General features: G+C 47.3%; 1 protein-coding gene and 1 pseudogene across 1 annotated transcript; both read left to right on the top strand.

Annotated features, from left to right (window-relative positions):
* Positions 1 to 415: 415 nt before the first annotated feature.
* LOC136495758 (uncharacterized) lies at positions 416 to 6566 on the top strand (annotated as a pseudogene).
* Positions 6567 to 13786: 7220 nt separating this feature from the next.
* LOC136498181 (uncharacterized) lies at positions 13787 to 15017 on the top strand. Its single transcript, XM_066494137.1, has one exon. The coding sequence runs from the start codon at positions 14093 to 14095 to the stop codon at positions 14753 to 14755; it is 663 nt and encodes a 220-aa protein (XP_066350234.1). The 5' UTR covers positions 13787 to 14092; the 3' UTR covers positions 14756 to 15017.
* The last annotated feature ends 4335 nt before the right edge of the window (positions 15018 to 19352 follow it).

The following is a 19352-nucleotide window of genomic DNA, read 5'->3' as shown; positions in this document are numbered from 1 at the left end:
ATACTAACTAATTCGCTACTCTATTAACTGGCTCTGGGCTCTAGCATGCCCGCAGTGCCTCTAATCCTTTTGTTGCATGAAGATAGGACCTTGGCCTTTTCACCTTTGTGTTTCTTCTTTTTTTAGAGTTAAATACATGGGTGGTCCATCAACTTGCGCTCTAGTTTCACTTAGGTCTATCAACTTTAAAAGTGAGTTTTTGGGTCCATAATCTTTGTTAGCGGTGTATTCCTAACCCATACTCCATTTGTTTCAATTTTTTAACTGACGTGGCACCTGCGGGTCCTGGTGGACGCTGCACACACGCATGCAGGTGCATGCATGGCACTCGGCGCACACTGTTTAGCCGCAGCTGTTGGTCGGAATTCACCTAGTCTCCTTGCTCTTGCTCCGGACGAAACGAGTCTATCATCCGATGGCGGCTCGCTGGTACGGGTCCAGCCCGCTGGTGCAGTACTCCGTGGGTGTTGGAACCGAGCGATGCCCCGGTCTAGAATTTGACATCGTCGGCGAGCTCACGGATGGAGAACTCGATGAACACAAACACAACGCGATAAAGTGGAACGTGAGAATTTTTGTGATGCCCTCAACTACCGTAGCTTGTCGGGGCTTGAAGCCCGAGTCCAGCACCATGCCGATATCACCGTGCGCACACCCGCTTTTGCCGAGACGTGCACCGCGTGCCACAGTGTCCGCCCTAGCGCGTATGAACCCAACTACTAGTTGTGTCGTAGGCCAAGCAAGCCACGGGCCACGCACAACATCTATGCTACACTTATGCAAACGAAAACAAAGATACATGTGCAACAATTTGACTAACAGCTGGCAGGCTAGGGTGAGATAGGCTTAGGCTTGCTGTTATTGACAATGGCCGCGGAGGCGTTGACAGCTTCGTCTTCGGGTGCAGCGATGACGTCCGGTTCAATGGCTGCGAAGCCGTCGGCATCGTTGGTTTCGGGAACGAGGCCTTCTCCATATGCCACGTCAACATCCATATGCCCATGCCAATTCCTGCCACCTATGTCGCGCACTACCGCGCTGCCGGGCGGCCCCGCAGCCGCTCGTGCCACCTCACCGGCGCGGCCGCTCCTGCTCGTGGCGGCGGCAACACCCAAATGCGCTGCTGCTCGCCAGCAGTAGAAAGAAGACGAACGACATGAGGGTCTCCGCTACTGCCTGTACCCGAGCGCACCACCTCGCTCGTCCCAAGCGCCGTCGTGCCGTGTCTGTCGGGCTGCCCTTTTTGGCCGGAGAAGAAGGCAAGAATGATGGAGCCCAAGACGGAGCGGCACTCGCTCGTGATGGTGTGGCCATCATGGTGGCCCGGCATGGCGCTCGTCGGTGGGGGCGAGGCGCCGTGGCCGCCATGGCTACCCAGCGACGCGTGGCCATGGCACTCGCCTAGTCGCCCCACACGGAGCGGCCGTCGTGGCACGGCGCGTCGCTCGTGGCGGCAGCCGACACGAGATCTTGGAGCGGCGTGGCTAGGGAGTTGGAGGAGCGTGAGCAGATGCCTCCGTGGTGGGATGCGAGCACGAGGGCGGAGGGTGTTGAGTGTAGAGCAGGGCTTGGCGCGGACGGCTGATGGGCAGCATGGCGAAGCGCCGGTGAGCTCTGGCCGATCCAGGTAAGAGACGATGATGCCGCTCCTACTCGCGAGTCTGGCCACCCGCTGCAGCCGCTCCTGTGTGGCACATCAGCACTCCGCCCTCCTCTGCATCTAGGAGGAGGAGCTGCTCCTGGTGTAGTAGCTCTTTCCCGCGGCCGTCTCCTCCACCGGATGCCCGACACGACAAGCCCGGTGCAGGGTGTGACCATTGGCCAGACAAAGCAACGCGTCGTATCCCAAGTGCTCAGTAGCGGCGGTGAATCAACATGAAGGATTGGAGAGAGAGGGAGCAGGACGACGAGCGTTGGCGCTCGCTGCCGTACAGCCGCGCGGGGGAGACCCGCGTGTGTGCGACGTGGGCGAGCCGAGGTCGGCGAGGAGCGCGGCAACCGCGGCCGAGGTGGCGGATGCCGACTCCGAGAGCCATGCATGCACCTGCATGCGTGTGTGCGGCGTCCGCCTAGACCCGGAGGTGTCACGTCAGTTAAAAAATTGAAACAAACAAGGTATAGGTTAGGAATGCGTCACTAATAAAGGTTATGGACCCAAAAATCCACTTTTAAAGTTGATGGACCTAAGTGAAACTAGAGCGCAAGTTGATGGACCACCCATGCATTTAACTCTCTTTTTTTCTAGAGAGCATATCTGGCTCTTGGTTCGATCTATAATCTGTTATATATAATATGCAAAAGGTTATCAACTTTACATGTTCTTAGTAGTAGCTATTTTGTATCCATTTTGCTTTCTCAGCTAGTCGCAAAGATTTGTATATTCATTTCAACGCTATACAAGCATTTGCTGAAAAATATGAGGATTGTCCGACCCGATCGATGGACTCGATCAGATCGACCTTACCATACCCCAATCCGAGCTTCAGTCCGACCCGATCGATGGACTCGATCAGATCATCATTGTTGATCTGCCTCCTCTGGTAGCGAGGAAGCGGACGGCGAGTCGTTGCTGAAAGAGACCTTGAAATCGGCTCCGAGATCGGATCTGCCCCGGCTCGAGGAGCTCTCCGACTCCGTCAGCGTTGATGACCCACGAGATGGATCCGACCGTGAAGATCTGGCCGGGCTGCGGAAGGGACGAAGAGCCTGCGGAAAAAGCCATCTTGTTCGACAAGGAAACAGCACGCACACCCCTACCTGGCGCGCCAACTGTCAACAGAATATCGTCGGCAGTCCTCCGAGAGGTATCCCACGAAGGTAGATTGATCGGCAGAGGAGCGTGAGATCAAGAATAAGAAGGCAACAGAGATACACGAGTTAGACAGGTTCAGGCCGTCAGTATGACGTAATACCCTACTCCGGTAGTCTGTTGGTTTGTATTAGCTATCGTATGATATGCCATGATTTTAGAGAGGGTCCCTGCCCGTCTTATATAGTCCGGGAGGCAGGGTTACCAGTCGGTTAGATCTGAGAGATAACCGGAAAGTAATAACTGATTACAGGAATCTTGGGATCATACATATCCTAACAGATCTCGTAGTATCTTCAGGATATCTTCCCGATGTCTTGCGGAAGGCGCCGAGCAGAGTCATGCCCCGCAAGGCTTCTTCTTGTGGGTTGGGCCACCCCTATGAGCGTAGCACATGTGATCTGTTATGGGTATCCGGGGTCGTATAGCCCACAGTTTGTTTCTAGAAGAACCGACTAGTTTTTTTTATATAGAAAAAATCAGTCGCAAAGCTGCGCTCTTGAGTCTAGATGACCTAAAGGACGATAGTTACGGATGTAAAAGTTTTTTCCCGTTTATTCCTTTGCTGATAGCGAAATGAAAACTTTTCTCGGTTCAGGGAAAATTGTGCACGGTGTTTAGTCCTTTCGTTCGTTCAAAGGAGACGTGCAAGACTATTAAAGCAATGTCCACGAGAGCAGATCATTGATATTTTTTTTGTATATGCGATTGTGAGGGTAGTCCCAATGGCGCATTGATGATGGTTTCTATCCTCATTAAATGACTTGCCACGTAGACAAAACACTGACATGGCAACATAATTAATGAAGAAAGAAGAAAGCAAAAATCATAGAAATGGTTTCTTCACGAAGAAATCAGGTCTACTCTTGACCCAATGCACCAAGAAACCATGAAATCGCCATTGGGGAGAAACCACCAGTTTTCAGGGAGCTCGTGTCGCACTCCCATTGGAGGAAGAAGATAGAGTTGGAAGAAAGAAAGAGAAAATAATTATTACTCATAGAAACCATGGGCTAGAAAGCAGTACTTTTTTTGTGCGATATCTTATGTTATAGAAACTACTAGTTTCTTTCGTTGGAACTGCCCTCATAGGTTTGGCTTAGGCTTTGCATTGGACCGAGCAACAGTTCGCTTTCCACAGGGAAAAACAAAATGACGCTGTTCATCAAACCATTATTCATGATCGTTTAGTTGGTTCCCCACTCCGTGAAAAAAAAAAAACAGATCTCTGTGATACCCTTATCCACACGTGGAGCTCCCTTAAGTTCTTTCTTAAAATTTTATGTATATATATATTAGGTAGGAGGAGTTAAGGTTAAGAGAAAATAAAAAAACCTCTATTTTTTTATTGAGCTCCTCCTAATTTTTTTTTCCGACTTCGTCACTGCTTGTACTCCTATTGTTTAATCTATGTGTAAGGACAAAATTAAACTATGGATGCGCGTGTCGGCGTGCTTGAAAATGACAGTCGGTATTGGGTTCAGAATTTAAAAACGAGGCTAACTCGCCCCCAATTTCTTATTGGAACCAACCAGGCTTTGAGTACAACAGAGAAAAACTGGCAGTTTAGGCTTCTTAGTGCGTGTGTCACAGACTCACAGGTGCAGCTTATACATAGTTAATTGTTTCTTGGGACATCGATCTTTAGCCTCTGTGGACCATTGGTTCTCCTGATCGGACTTCGAGTTTTACAAGTCTGCAAATGGTTTTAGTTTTTCTTTGATTCAGGCTGTTTTCAAGGTTACTTCAGACATCAATTTGTCTGACGCCTGTTGAGGACCGCAGTAGGGTTTTGACAATGAGAGCACTTAGCAACTACTTACTACCCGGTAGATGTAAAAAGGCGTCAAGTGGAGATTTGTTGAACTCGTACATGCTGAAAGTTTCCTTCCATTTCTGATTTTACTCAAAACTGAACTCCAGAGCAAGTCTGACATTTCTGAACCTCAACCTATCAAAGGGACTGCTTCAACCTGCGAGATAAACACAACAGGGGTGCATCCAAAAATAAACAGAATGCATAATCAAATGTTCAGACTAGCACGTATACTTTCAGTCATGCTACGAGATGAGTACATGACGCCGTGTCAGTTTGAACTTTGACGTGCTAATTTGTTCGCATTTCACTCGCAGGAACGGCAAGGAAGCTTATCCTAGCACTGCTTACATGTCTATCGGCGCTGCTGTACATGCAGATTCAGCCGCCACCGCCCAAGATCGCCGGTTCGCCGGGCGGCCCTCCGGTCACGGCAACAAGGACACGGCTCAGCGACGGCAGGTACCTGGCCTATCTGGAAACCGGCGTCCCTAAGGAGAAGGCCAAGTACAAGATCATCTTTGTCCATGGATTCGACTCCTGCAGAAACGACGCGCTTCCAATCTCCAAGGTATGCTTTGTTACCAAACTGTATGTGACAGATTGATCTGTTTCACGGAATGAGGAACCGGCAGATACAGGAGCTGGCACAAGAGCTGGGCATTTACCTGTCGTCCTTCGATCGGCCCGGTTACGCCGAGAGCGACCCGCACCCGGGCAGGACCGAGAAGAGCATCGCCCTCGACATCGCCGAGCTCGCCGACAACCTGCAGCTAGGCCCCAAGTTTTACCTCACTGGCTTCCCATGGGCGGCGAGATCATGTGGAGCTGCCTCAAGTACATCCCACACTGGCAGCGTACCAACTAGTACCAGTACCAACCAGCAAAAAGAGCAGGTTCGATCCTTTTTTTCTCCTTTTACCTGGACAATCAAGTCAGCATGCCTGAACATTGATCTTGGTGCAGGCTCTCCGGCGTGGCCATTCTCGGCCCCGTGGGCAACTACTGGTGGTCCGGCTTGCCGGCGAACGTGTCGCGGGACGCCTGGTACCAGCAGCTCCCTCAGGACCAGTGGGCGGTCTGGGTCGCGCATCACCTGCCGTGGCTGACCTACTGGTGGAACAGCCAGAAGCTCTTCCCGGCCTCCAGCGTCATCGCCTACAACCCTGCCCTCCTCTCCGAAGAAGACAAGCTGATCATGGCAAAGTTTGGCTATAGAACCTACATGGTACTGTACTAAAAATCTGCCATAACCTACATGGTACTGCTATAGAACAAGTTTGTTCACAGGTTTTCGCCGTGCGCGTGTGAATGCGTGCTGTGTGATTTTTGTTTTGCAGCCGCAGATCAGGCAGCAGGGGGAGCACGAGTGCCTGCACCGGGACATGATGGTCGGCTTTGGGAAGTGGAGCTGGAGCCCGCTGCAGCTGGAGAACCCGTTCGCCGACGCCGCCGATGATGGCCAGGAGGGGGCGGGGAAGGTGCACCTGTGGCACGGCGCCGAGGACCTCATCGTGCCGGTCAGCCTGTCCAGGTACATCAGCGAGAAGCTGCCGTGGGTCGTCTACCACGAGCTCCCCAAGTCGGGACATCTCTTCCCGCTCGCCGACGGGAATGGCTGACACCATTGTCAAATCCCTGCTGCTCGGAGCCGATCATCCGTCGTTGGCCTCACAGGTCACAGCCTCCTCCTGATTCTCCATGAATCCAGGCCAGGTTATCACGTAGTTCGTTCGCATTTCACGGTCCATCTTTCACTGTTTCTGTAAAGAGATACTACTACTAAATGGTGCCGTACTGCTGATACTGCAGCGTACTTCTAGCGTGTAGGTAGGGTGCTCTGCTTATGCTTATGTGCACTGAACGAATAAGGTTTCAAGTAAAGACAGTAGGTGATGTACCTTCTCACATTCGAGAAGTGTCTATCTATGTTCGCTGCACTTTCCCTTCAGGAGGAGAAGGGTAGTTAAACTTATTATGTGTTTTGGCCAGCTGGTTACACTACAGTTATCATGGTTTGCATTGTGATTAAAGCATAATAATATATACTCTCCCCTGTACCGTTTCTTATTAGCCGATGGTGCATTTTGAAAACTGTCTCTCTTATTAGGGCAGTTATATATAACCTAGAAACTAAATGGTTTCTATGTTACTTATTAATTAGAATGTCAAACTAAGCAAAATAGTGATGTGATATTGGAATTAATGAGGAAGAGAGAAAGAAATGGTTTCTTTGAAACCATATCTTCACACGAACCAAAATATAAAAAGATATGATAGGTAAATGATAGAAGACAGAAGACATGTGATTGGACAAAACTATATTTTAAAGAAATCATCCATTAGAAACATGATTTCTATATTTAGTTTCTATACAAGTATGGAAACTATCTCATAGTTTCTGGGTTGAAACCGCCCTTAGACCAAGTACAACATTTTATCATATTGCCGAGCATATCAGCAAATTTAGATGACATGGAGGGGAGGGCACACGAGAGAATTTTTTTTATTTTTAACACTTTTTGTAAACTAATTTTAAATCTAACACTATTTTTTTCAAAACTAACACTTTTGGTCGCGCCTATTGCCATGGCGCGGCGAAACGCCTGTGCCGCGCCATGCATGGTGGCGCGACAGGAAGATGACGTGGCGACGACCGGGGCTGTTGATCGGTGACGTGGTAGGGTCTGTCACTGCCGCGCCACGGCGCATGGCGCAGCAGGACCAGATAAATATCGCGAGCGAGCCCGCCCGCACGCACGCACGCCCGCCCGCCCGCACGCCACGCCACGCCCGCACACTCCCGCCGCGCAGCGCCCGCGTCGGCCGCGCCACGAACGCCGACGCGTCACGGCCGCCGGCCGCCCACTCATATCAAGGTAGCTCCCTCTCGATTTCATGTTATTATGATTGTTATTGATTTAGGATAGTTAGTGATTTAGGATAGTTAGGTTAGTGATTTAGGATAGTTAGTGATTTAGAATAGTTAGGGTTTTACTATTGTTATTGATTTAGGATAGTTAGTGATTTAGGATAGTTAGAATAGTTAGTGATTTAGTATAGTTAGTGATTTAGGATAGCTAGGGTTAGTAGTTTAGGATAGTTAGGTTAGTGAATTTGTTTATTTAGGTAGGTAGTTTTTAGGTTTGAGATTGTGTGTTGTAGTATAGTTAAGGTTTGTTAAGGTAGTTAGGGTTTAGGTTACTATTAGTTAGGATTTTGGATTTAGGGATTGATTGTTTATAGTTAGTTGTTTAGTTAGGGATTTTAGGTATAGATACTAGTTTTTAAGTGTCGGTGCTTAGTAGTGCATGATACGTCGATTTGGATGACTTGATGAAGTTTCGTCAAATGCTTATTTTTCTAGTGAAGTTGTTTAATATGTCTGATAATGTTACTTTGAATATATACATGTGCTTTCATATTGTGTTCGTATTGCATAACATGTAGTTCAAATTTTGCAATGCTACATAATATTAATTTGAATATTGTTAATTTGAATACTCTAACCCTTTGTTTATCAATTTATAACAGGATGGCCCCTCCTACGCAGTACCCGTTGTATCCCATTCTTGAGGTGGAGTACAACGATCAGCACCGAGCACACATCTTGAGTGACACCGATGCAAAGGTGGCTTTGCCTCCTTTGAGGCCTCGCACACACACCAGGGTGCACCAGTGGGATGAGCGTTACGCGCCGTATATACGGCGTGCCGGCTTCCTCGAGCTTGTCTGTGTTGTCAACTACGGTCTTCCGCCTACTTACTGCAGTTGTAGACAGGTGTGAGTGCCTTCTTTGTACATAAACATTCTTATAACAAATTTGAGTCAACTAACAGTCATTCTATTCTTATAATAGGTGGAGGCCTGAGACCCATACGTTCCACCTACCTTGCGGCGAGATGACCTTGACCATGCAGGACGTGAAGGCTATCTTTAGCCTTTGGTTGGGAGGACTTCCAGTGACGGGTATAGTTGACAACGATCACTGGAGGGAGCTGGTGGCTCAGTTCGCTGGCTTTCTTCCACCGGACGATGAGGTTTTAAAAAAAATAAGTGAGCAATTCAAGCGCATTTAATACTTGCATTGCTTTCCTGCAGCCATCGGGTCTCATTTTCTTTGGTGAATTTCAGGAAAAGTTCCGGTGTTTCGTCGTCCTGGATCACAGAGCACTTTGATTACTTGGACCCACAGGCTAAGGAGGCTCAGATCGACAGGTTCGCTAGAGTGTGGCTCTGGCACTTCCTTGGTGCTTTCCTCTTCCTAGATGTCTCGGGCAACACCATCAGCTAGATCTTCCTTGACATACTATGCCAGCCGTGGGAGAACATAGCGGCGGACAACTGGGGCGGCGCAGTCCTGGCATGGATGTATCGACAGCTATGCGTTGCTTGCCGTCGCACCTCAGGGTATGCGAACTTTGGGGGTTGCTCCTACCTACTCCAGGTTTGGTGTTGGGAACGATGGCCCGTTGGGAGGCCCCTTAATACTGGTTTACCGGTAAGTACTTTAGTTCACTATATTCTTCGAGGCAGTTACATATGATAAAATTATTAATGGCTAATTTATTATCGTGTTTAATGCGGCAATGGAATGGGCAGGATACACTCCCTACAGCTCTGTATATCTGGACGGAAGCAGAGTTAGTAAGAGGGAATGCGAGGCGCAAGTACAAGGAGTACACGGACGGTCTCGACGTCCTGACACAGCACCAGGTTACGCTCTCTTTACTATCATGCATGTGTCTTGTTTGATGTACACTATATCACAACCTAACTCAATTATGAAATGTTTAGGTGCATTGGTGTCTTTGGGATGCTCTGGAGCTCGAGTACTATCTGAGTCCTGTCACTAGGGATGAGTCAGACAAGTATCGGTGCAACGTCCCTCTTATTTTCTTCCACGTGGTCGAGATTCACTTGTCCATTAGGGTCTGCAGACAGTTTGAAAGAATGGCATGCTACCCACCACCACTTTACTCCACCAACCAAGAATTGCACGAGTGCGTTATCGATTAATAATAAAGCTACAATTCAGAGGTGTGTGTGATACAACTAACATCATTTTGTTGCAGGTATGACCGCAGGAAGAGGTACAAGACCAAGGATTGGCGTGTGACACACAATGCGTACATCCACTTGTGGCAGAACAAGGAACGACAGCTGGTCCATGCGGGTCCCCCACATGACCAGCACACCTTCGACGAGTACCTGCGGTGGCTTCATAGGTCTACGATGACACATATCAAGCCCCCGTACACTGAGGAGGCGATTGACGAGGACTCGGAGGAAGATGTGATCGAAGATGTGTACGACGTTGCCACTAGGGCCGACACACAGCTATAGAGAACCCCGCTTCAAAGATACGTGGTAAGATACTTGAATGGTATAATTTGTTATCCATTTGATATTAAGTATGTTTACTAAAACTGTCCAACCGCGTTTCTGTACCCAGGCGACACAATTGTCAAGGATGTCCAACGAAGCAGCGTTTTGGCTTCACGAGTCTAGAGGGCAGGGGCCAGGCGTTCTCGAGGCTTTTGTGGAGGTAAACATAAACGTGTCTGTTCCGAAAATATTCTTTAGTGTATATGCGTTTGGAAAATGCACTAACTTTAACATCTATTTATGCAAAAGGTGAAGAAGAGCTGCAGAAAGCTAGCTCAGAAGCTGAGCTGTATGGACACTCCTTGGGTGGAACCGACAGTCCCAGCGCGGTCGGGTGGCATGTCTTCTGGCTCTTTGAGGACACCAGCTGACTCTTCTTAGGCGGTGACAGGTGTCACTTCCGTAGTGGGTACACCACCACATCATAGTGCTGGGAAGGACCCTGCAACCGAGGACGACGACGACGAGGACCCCCCCGGGCTTCCGCGGGCAGCACGACCAGTGGGACGATTGGCCGCAGGATGAGATCGGCATGTCTCAGCTAGGTGGTGCCCCGCTTGGTACCCAAGGAGCCTCACAGGTACTAACAAATGTAGTTTCTTTAAATACGCAGGCTCCATAAACTAACAATCATAAAGATTATAAGTAATCGTGCATATCATATACTTGCAGGGTACGAGCCGTACGCACCGATAACGTGACCACACCGATGTTGGCTACACTCATAATGTGTTGTCAACAAATTCGAAGAGACAGAGGTGTCTGAGGGATCCTTACACTCCTAGGTCTTAGTTTGTTAGGTCGAATGAATATTGTCGTCCGAAACTTGTAGGCTTAGTTGGTTATGTTATGTCGAACTTATGTCAAACCAATAAAAATGTTATGTGATAGCTTGTCAACTTGCGCACGGACTTCATTTATTTACTTCATATTCGTTTTAATGCGTCGCAGCAGCACTGCCGGTGAGATTAACTAGGAACTAGTTTGGGAACCATTAGTCCCGGCGTATCTCGCCGCCGGTGGCCGGCGTCTTGACCCCGATCCTCCCGAGCTTGGTCATCGTCGCCACGAAATCGCCGAAGAAGGCACCCTGGTTAGACGCGCAGTAGTCGACCGTGTTGCGTGACCTCATGTCAGACTAGAGCACCTGGTCGGAGCCCACCGACTAGGGGTCGAGGAAGTCGGGGTCCATGGTCGCGTCGCTGTCGATCCTCACTGACAGCAGCCGATCTTCTGTCTGCGCCTAGGTCCTGCCACGCCATGCGCCGTGGCGCGTCACTGTCGTGCCAAGATCGGTGGCGCGGCAGACCATACCATGTCACCGGTCAGCAGCCCCAGTCATCGCCACGTCATCCTCCTGCCGCGCCACCATGCATGGCGTGACACAGGCGTTTCGCCTCGCCATGGCAATAGGCACGACCAAAAGTGTTAGTTTTGAAAAAAAATATTAAATTTAAAATTAGTTTACAAAAAATATTAAAAATAAAAAAAAATTCACACGAGACAAGCTAGCTTGTCGCAGCAGTGATCAATCAGAGCTATGCGCCCTCCAATGCAACAACCCAGTATTCAATGTTCATTATTATATACTCCCTCTATTCCAAAATAAGTGTCGTTCTCGTTTACCGATGAGTCAAACGTTTTTAACTTTTATGAAATATATAAAAGAAAATATTAATATTTATAATACATAATTAGTGCCATCGGATAGATCGTTGAATCTATTTTTATAATAAACTTATTTGGAGATACAAAAGTTTGATCGGTACGGATACCATAGCGACAACTATTTTGGGACGGAGGGAGTATCATCTTGCTCTCTTGCTACAATAAAATGCAGACGGGTAGTGGAGGTAGGCTAGACTGAAGAATGATGATTGGTTTCAATAGCAAGTGTCTAATAGGCTTGGATAGTGTTGTGCCAACTTTTAGGTCCCGTTTGGCCGGGCTCCGGCTTCTGCACTGTAGCCGGGTGTCGGCCGCCCAGCAGTCGATAGGTGCCTACAGGAGCCGGAGCCGTGGAGCCAGAAAAACGAGCTTCTCCGGCTCCAGTGGTGTCAGTGAGAGAGGAAAAGAGGGGAGAGAAAACTGGCTCCGGTGAATAGTAACCGGGTGTCGGCCGCCCAACAGCCGACAGGCCGGAGCCAGAGCCTGGCCAAACGGGACCTTAATAAGAATGCTTTTCCGTTAAAGATTTCTAGGCAAACTGATTCAACTTTACCACGAACCAATGACATTCACAACCCCACTCTTCGGTTCATGCATCATAGACTGCAATGACTTTGTTTTCCTAGAGCTGATATGAGAACTTTAAGAAATAATGAACTAAAATTGTTGCTTGCCATGGTAAAGAAGACACATGTTTCACCTGTAGAATGCACACGATGCATCAATAAATAGATGTTTCAATAGAATGGGTGCAATCGAGTGTAGATCTTTGGTCAATCAAATTGTCGATAAACTTGGAGTTTTAGAAAAAATCTTCAATTGAATACCTTCCAGCAAACCATGTGTAGCTTGGGTGAAGATCACTTCATCCAAGCTCACGTGAGCACTAGATCGATCTCTTGTTATGATTTATCGCGTCTATATATACAACCGAAATTATTTTGCCTACACTGGGATATTGGTTGTATAAAGCATGATCATTAACAATTGCTTTGGAGAAACAAGAGAGGCTGCTTGCAGGAGAGTTTCAGGGAGATTGACAAGGAGTATGCCACGAGCTCGAGCCAAATGTGAACTACTACGACTACAATAGTAGTAGCAAGCATCGTACCATCCTTCGTCTGGGCAACCAGGCCATTTGCTGGACAAGCAAGTTGGCAACAACCAGGGTCGTATCAGCCTGGTTGGGACCAAACATACCACCCGTAGCCCTATATGAAGCAGAAGGATCCACCTGGGAGAGTGTGAGTAATGCTCAATGGGCACAACCCATAGGCTCCTCCTACCACCCTTCGGTGGGTAGTGAGTATTCTACAAGTTCAAGTGGATACCGTCCTCACATTGGTGCATGACGCTTCTATTCGACACGCGGCTACTCCGAGCTCCGGCACGACATCACTCAACTCACACATCAAGTGGGCGATCTAACATTAGAACGGAGGAAACTCATAACACGCCTAGATCACTAATATTTCTAATTAATAGCAAATAAGTATCATTAGATTAATTATAAAATACACTAAATGCCAATATTTTTCTTTACTTTTGTGAAACTTAAAAAAGTTTGACTTGTTTTACACCTAGACTAGAATTACCCTCTTTTTGGAACAGGTGAAGTATAAGCTCGAGAGCATGTAGCTGTAAACGTCAGGGGCCGTGCCCTACCGTGCTGAGAGCTTAAGCTGAAAAGTCAGCACGTACGTAGGCTGCAATCAAGAAGATTTGAGCGTATTGCATCCCATTCTTGCCAAACTCTCCTGTCGTCCGGTGCAAAGACTGCACAGTCCAATTCTCCCATCGATCGCGCTGTGCTGTAGATTCTGGCGTTTAAGGCCGGGCCGGGTGGACCCTGGACCGTGGGTGCCCAGTTGCATGCCCACCAGCTCGCCGACGCCGAGTGCACAGTGGCCCCGCAGAAAAATCAAATCCGGCGTGCGTATCACCCCATTGGCCCTGGTGCGTCCAGGCCACCCCGCTCTCCCGCCAGCCTCACAAACACGACCAAAAACCCGCGAACCCATGCTACGCGCGCCACCGCGGCTTTACCTTTACCAGCCGTGACGAGTAACCAGGCCTCCGTCCACGTCGCGCGGCACGGGCAACCACATGTAGGCGCGGAGGCAGCAGGCCACGCTCCCCTCGCGGCCACCATAGGCGAAGGCGAGGCGCCCTCCCTCCCCCGCCTGGCGACGACTGGCGATCGCCCTTCCCCACACCTCTTCGGCCTCTCCTAATTCCTAACGTGTCCGCCTCGTCCCCCACCTCCTCGCCCCCTGATCTTTTTCCACATCCCTCTCGCGCGCGCATTATATCGCGCGCCGTGCTTGAAGCCAGCCAAGAACAGGTGTGTTGCTACATACACTGCGTACGGGACACCGCGGGGGTTCTGGGTTGAGCGCGTGCATAGCTTGATGGAGATCGTCGGCTGCATGGCGTCATTCAGCGACGTCGAAGCGCTGCCGGAGACTGAGGAGGTCGTCGATCAGCAGGCCAAGGCATGCGAAGCTGAAGGCGCCTTGGCAGCAGCGGCCACCGTGACAGAAGAGAACGACGAGGCGACGCTGCAGGAGCAGCATGATGACAAGGCGCCCGTGCCCGATCATGTGCAAGAGATATCGGCGCCCGGGCACGCCGCAGCAGTGGCACCGGCGGCACCAGCGGCGCCAGAGGAGCACGCCGCCGCAGAGGCACCGGCTCCAGAGGAACACGGGGACGAGAAGAAGGACCAGCAGGCCGTGGTGAAGGAAGAGGTGGAGGAGACCGCGGCGGCGGCGGCGGCAGATGATGCGGCGGAGAGCACGCGCGAGAGGCTGAAGCGGCACAGGCGGGAGATGGCGGGGAGGGTGTGGGTCCCGCAGCTGTGGGGGCAGGAGAAGCTGCTCAAGGACTGGGTGGACTGCGCCGTCTTCGACCGCCCCATGGTGCCGACGGGCCTGCTCACGGCGCGCCGAGCGCTCATCGCCGAGTGCTGCACCACACGCCGCCCAGACCGAACGTCGTCGTCGCCGTCGTCGTCCACCACCAGCTCCAGCTCCAGCCCCAGCCCGCTCCGGGTGCGGAACGGCTGCTCCTGATCGGGTGCTCGCTCCTCTCCTCCAGACCTCCCATTAGCTAGCTAGCTATCCTGAATCAACACAGCCTTCTTTTTTTGCTCAAATAATAAGGGGGGTCCTTCTTGTTCATTGAGTTGTGATGTGAGAAGGTCTAGTCTTTCTTGTTTAACGTAGTTCTGAATGAACAAGCATGCATGTGAATTACATACGAACTTGATTAGCTTAAACACTGCTAATAATCCTGAGATAATTAAAGATCTGTTTGAATCGATGAATGCAAAGATCTTGTGTTTTTCACCCTCTTGCAGTCTTGCTATTGTTGCCATTGCTAACTGTTACTATCGTACGTACGCATGCAGCGGCTTTGGTTTTATTTGTCAGCACATCATACGTACATCGATTAACTGAACAGTACGTACGCACACTGTGCTGTGTTTGGTTTGCGAGGAAAACTAGCCTTTATTAATGAAGTCTTACGATAATACACTACAGGATTGCAGATTTAGATCGCCATCTTGGATTTAAGTGTGCTTGTTAGGAGTTCTTTGTCATGTCAGGTGATCGATCGAGCACATTTCTTGGCGTCGTAATAATGCATGACGTGGTTTCTTACCGTTCTTTCGTTTCCTCGATCTCCTTCAGATGAAAATATTCGATCTTGTTGCGTCCGTCTTTGGCTAGCTGTAGCTGTTCATGCATTGTGCATTTCTCTTTTCAAGGAAAACATGACCATGCAAGCAGCTCGATCATGATACTTGTATATACCTTTGCTTCGAAAAGTTTAAAGAATCATTACTGATGATGTGATATGTTGCCGCCGTTCGATCTATACCATCAATAAGTTGAAGCTAGCCAACTAGCAAGCTACAGGAATCTTTGATGACAAATATGTGGGTGCTGTGTTTCCAGAAGATGATGCGTGCACGGTCGATTCGATATGATCGTGGACTAAGGTGTGCCACCAAGTCCTCCTGTCCTCCACTGTACTTTCTAGAGGGTGGAGAGAAAGTAGAATAGCCCCCCGTTGCTCCAAATTAAGTGTAGTAGTCGTACGCGTTGTTGTTTATTTAGGTTAATTATAAGCTGCCGATATATAGTCTTAACTCAGAACTCCGATCCGGACAGTAATATACACTCAGTACATAGTTTGTGGAGATAGTGTTAGTAGATTTATGGACCAATATATCTAGGATAGATGTGCACAGTGCACACGCTAACTAGTGGTCAAGATTGCTAAACACCAACACAAATCTGCATAGGACCTCGAGGTTTTTTATAACTTTCTATTTTTCAGGTCCTATTTTTAAGTTGTTCCCGGAAATCATGTATATCTTAGTATTTGATTGATGAGAAGACTCTCTACATTATATGGGGTGGGATGTGCATGCATAAGTTCATAAGAGTGATATATAGTACATGAATGTATGTATATGAGTGTGCCTTTGTATTATCACTACTCTCCTTTGTATTATCACTACTCTAGATCCATGGATCACTGCTAGATCCAAACCCGATGTCGCTATCGGAATCAAACTTGGTAGAGGCACTGGTACAGAAACGGGCTGCCGGTTCTCAACCCCTTTCAGTCTCGGTTTTGGAACTGGGAGCACGAATCCGGGACTAAAGGGCCCCTCCTTTAGTCCTGGTTTCGCGCCCGGGACCTTTAGTCCCGGTTGGTAATACCAACCGGGGCTAAAGAGGCCTCTCGGCCTAGCCACGTGGGTCGGCCCTTTAGTCCCGGTTGGTATTACCAACTGGGACTAAAGTTTTTTTTTTTTTTTTTGTTTCTATTTTCAATTGATGAATCATTTTGATTTTCGAATAGGTTTTTGAATATGCATTCTACGCTGCTAATAATATACGTATTCTACACGTTTATATGTTCGAATATTTTGTATAAACTAAAGTATGAAACTAACGTATATATTATATACATATATTGTACGTTATTTTATGTACATATAATATGTATGTATGTATATATATTACAAATAAATCTTGCATTGTATATTCTATCATATCCTTGGGATAACAAATTCACTCCATCTGGTTTGGCTTCCATGTTTCGTTCACGTCATTGTAGTACTTGCCGACGGGGTTTAGGACCTGGTCATTAAGAAATCCTACTATGGTCTCTTGAATTGCTTTCAGTTGGTCACGTCGTATGACTTTTTCCTTCAACCATAGAGTCTTCAATAAAAGTTAAAAAAAAGTATTAATATATATATATAAGTAATCACGTGACCAACATATATATATATATATATATATATATATATATATATATATATATGTATATATGTTGGTCACGTGATTACTTTTATATATATATGAGCAATAAAAGAAATTGTGAATATATGAATATATTTATATAACGTACTTTGAGGTTCTCTTCAGGAGTTCTTTTTGAGTAAGCCATGATGAACTCGCAAATATAGTATCCGCAATAGTGGTTTCCCTATTCTTGCCTCAGAACCCACTTTTACGAGAAAAAAGATCCAGTGAATTGAAAACATGCATGGTGTTAATTGAATTATATATATATATATATATATGTAGCTAGTACTTACTTTGTGTGTGATTACATCCAGTGACGCTTTACAATATTTCATGCGGTGTTCCTCAATGAAACTTTTCCAAACACTATGCCCAATAAAATAAAAAATTAATTTGGCCTTTAATAATTGTTGCAGTTAAGAGATCGGGGTATATATAGTTGCTAGAGAGACCAAATTACCCTTGGATAATATCTATCATGCCTTGGTACTCTGTTTGCTCTTTTCTTAACGAGTCTAATATGCTCAATCGACTATTGGCCATATCGATGACCATCAATATCCAATGATTGCTGCATATGTTTTTATACACAAATATGATCGACATTAACTAGAGTCAACATATATATATATGGGAGATAGCTTAGCTAGTAAGCAAATAATTGAACAAATGTCTATATAATCGACATTAATTATTTAACACTCACTTAAAGTTGTAGGGGAAGAGTATGTCCTTGTTTTGTTGGTTCACTAAGAACCTCATAAGATTTTTCTCGAGTTCAGCTTTCCATTGAGGTGGGGGATCAGGGTGTTTGAATACGACATTTGGATCAATGAAACCAACATCATTATCCTTTCTCTTTCTAAGTTCTGTCATCTCATATCTGCATATATAAAAATATAGTGTGAGGATATATAATTTATATATATACATGTAGCTTTATATATATACACTTTAATAGTAGAAAATAATCACACTTACAGACAATAGCAGCTAATGAGACTTTTGTCGAGAGAGTACAGGTGGCATAGTTGGTGTAATTCTAAAAACTCAACATATATAACGTCATCGCCATGGAAGTAATGTTGGTTTCTAACTCTGACAGAAATAAAGTTCTCTCCCTATTCACACGTCGCCATGTACCACTTGTTTAGCAGGTACATTTGCGTACCCAGTTCACCTAAGGCCTCAGGGTTGTATAGACTCTTTCCATGTTCAAATTTCTTCCAAGGATCCACTTTTGGAGCAGATGGTCCTTCAGCGAGCACTTGGGTAAGGTCCAAACCGGTATCCTCGTAAAACCGAACCATTTCCTCAAAATCAACGTCTGGTAAGTCTAAGTTTGAACCATATTCATTACGAATGATAAGAGGGGGGATTGATTGTTGCGATTGTTGTCCGAGTTGTGCAACATCTTTCCCTACTCTAGTCTTTTTCTGCGCCATCTCAAATGACTTGGTGAGAGAGTGGTCGTAGTCCGATTTTGGACGGGCCTTTTGAGATTCCCGCTTTTTCTGGTCCACCTTCTTTCTTAGAAGATCTAGAGCTAGGTAGAAGTACGGTTTCTTCGGGTTCTCCCTCGCTTCTCATTGCTTTCTTACTTTTTTGAAGAAACTTTTCACATCTTTTTGTACTGCATCCTTTAATTCCTTTTCACTTTTCTCGTAAGACAATTTTTGGAGAATAACTGGATTAGATGAGGCTTTCTTCTTTGCCGGCTGGTGAGCCAACGGCTTCGTTTGCGGGGCAGACTTCTTAGGAGCTTGCTGCTTCTTGATCATCAAGGGAGGTGGGGCAGCCATTTGAGACCTACTTGGAGGCGTTGGAGACCTCCTTGGAGGTGGCGATGGTGGAGACCTTCTTAGAGGCGTTAGAGACCTCCTTGGAGGTGGCGGCGGTGGCGGCGTTGCATAATCATTGTCCGGAGCACTATGATGATCTGGAGATTGAATAATTGGACTTAGGTTGGCAGAGGCCCTACTGTGTGATTAAAAAAAGAATAATTAGGTATAACAAATTGTTGTTATTAATCATGCATATCAATAGAAAATTTGTGAAAAAATTGTTTCGTTCACTTTTGTCCGCACCTATTGTCTGGCAGTTGAGGAAGCGGCGGTGGACTAGAGACCCCGGGAATAATGATGTAGCGCTTGCGCCATAGTATGCATGTCTTCTCTGCTTCTCCTAGAGTCTTCTCCCCATCACCTCCTGGAATGTCAAGAGCCAGATCACTAAAACCTTTGTTAACTCTATCCACTGAGACGCTAACATATCTAGGTGGTATTATTGCCTCATAGATTCTTGGTGTCTTGGTAGGATCTAGAGGAGAAAGAACACCGAG

This window comes from Miscanthus floridulus, chromosome 12, assembly GCF_019320115.1.
Source record: "Miscanthus floridulus cultivar M001 chromosome 12, ASM1932011v1, whole genome shotgun sequence".
In the NCBI taxonomy this organism is placed as follows: Eukaryota; Viridiplantae; Streptophyta; class Magnoliopsida; order Poales; family Poaceae; genus Miscanthus; species Miscanthus floridulus.
This window is presented reverse-complemented; position numbering and strand designations above follow the sequence as displayed.

Excerpts from the sequence above, each read along its gene's own strand:
- LOC136498181 (XM_066494137.1), top strand. The coding sequence starts at position 14,093 with ATGGAGATCGTCGGCTGCATGGCGTCATTCAGCGACGTCGAAGCGCTG.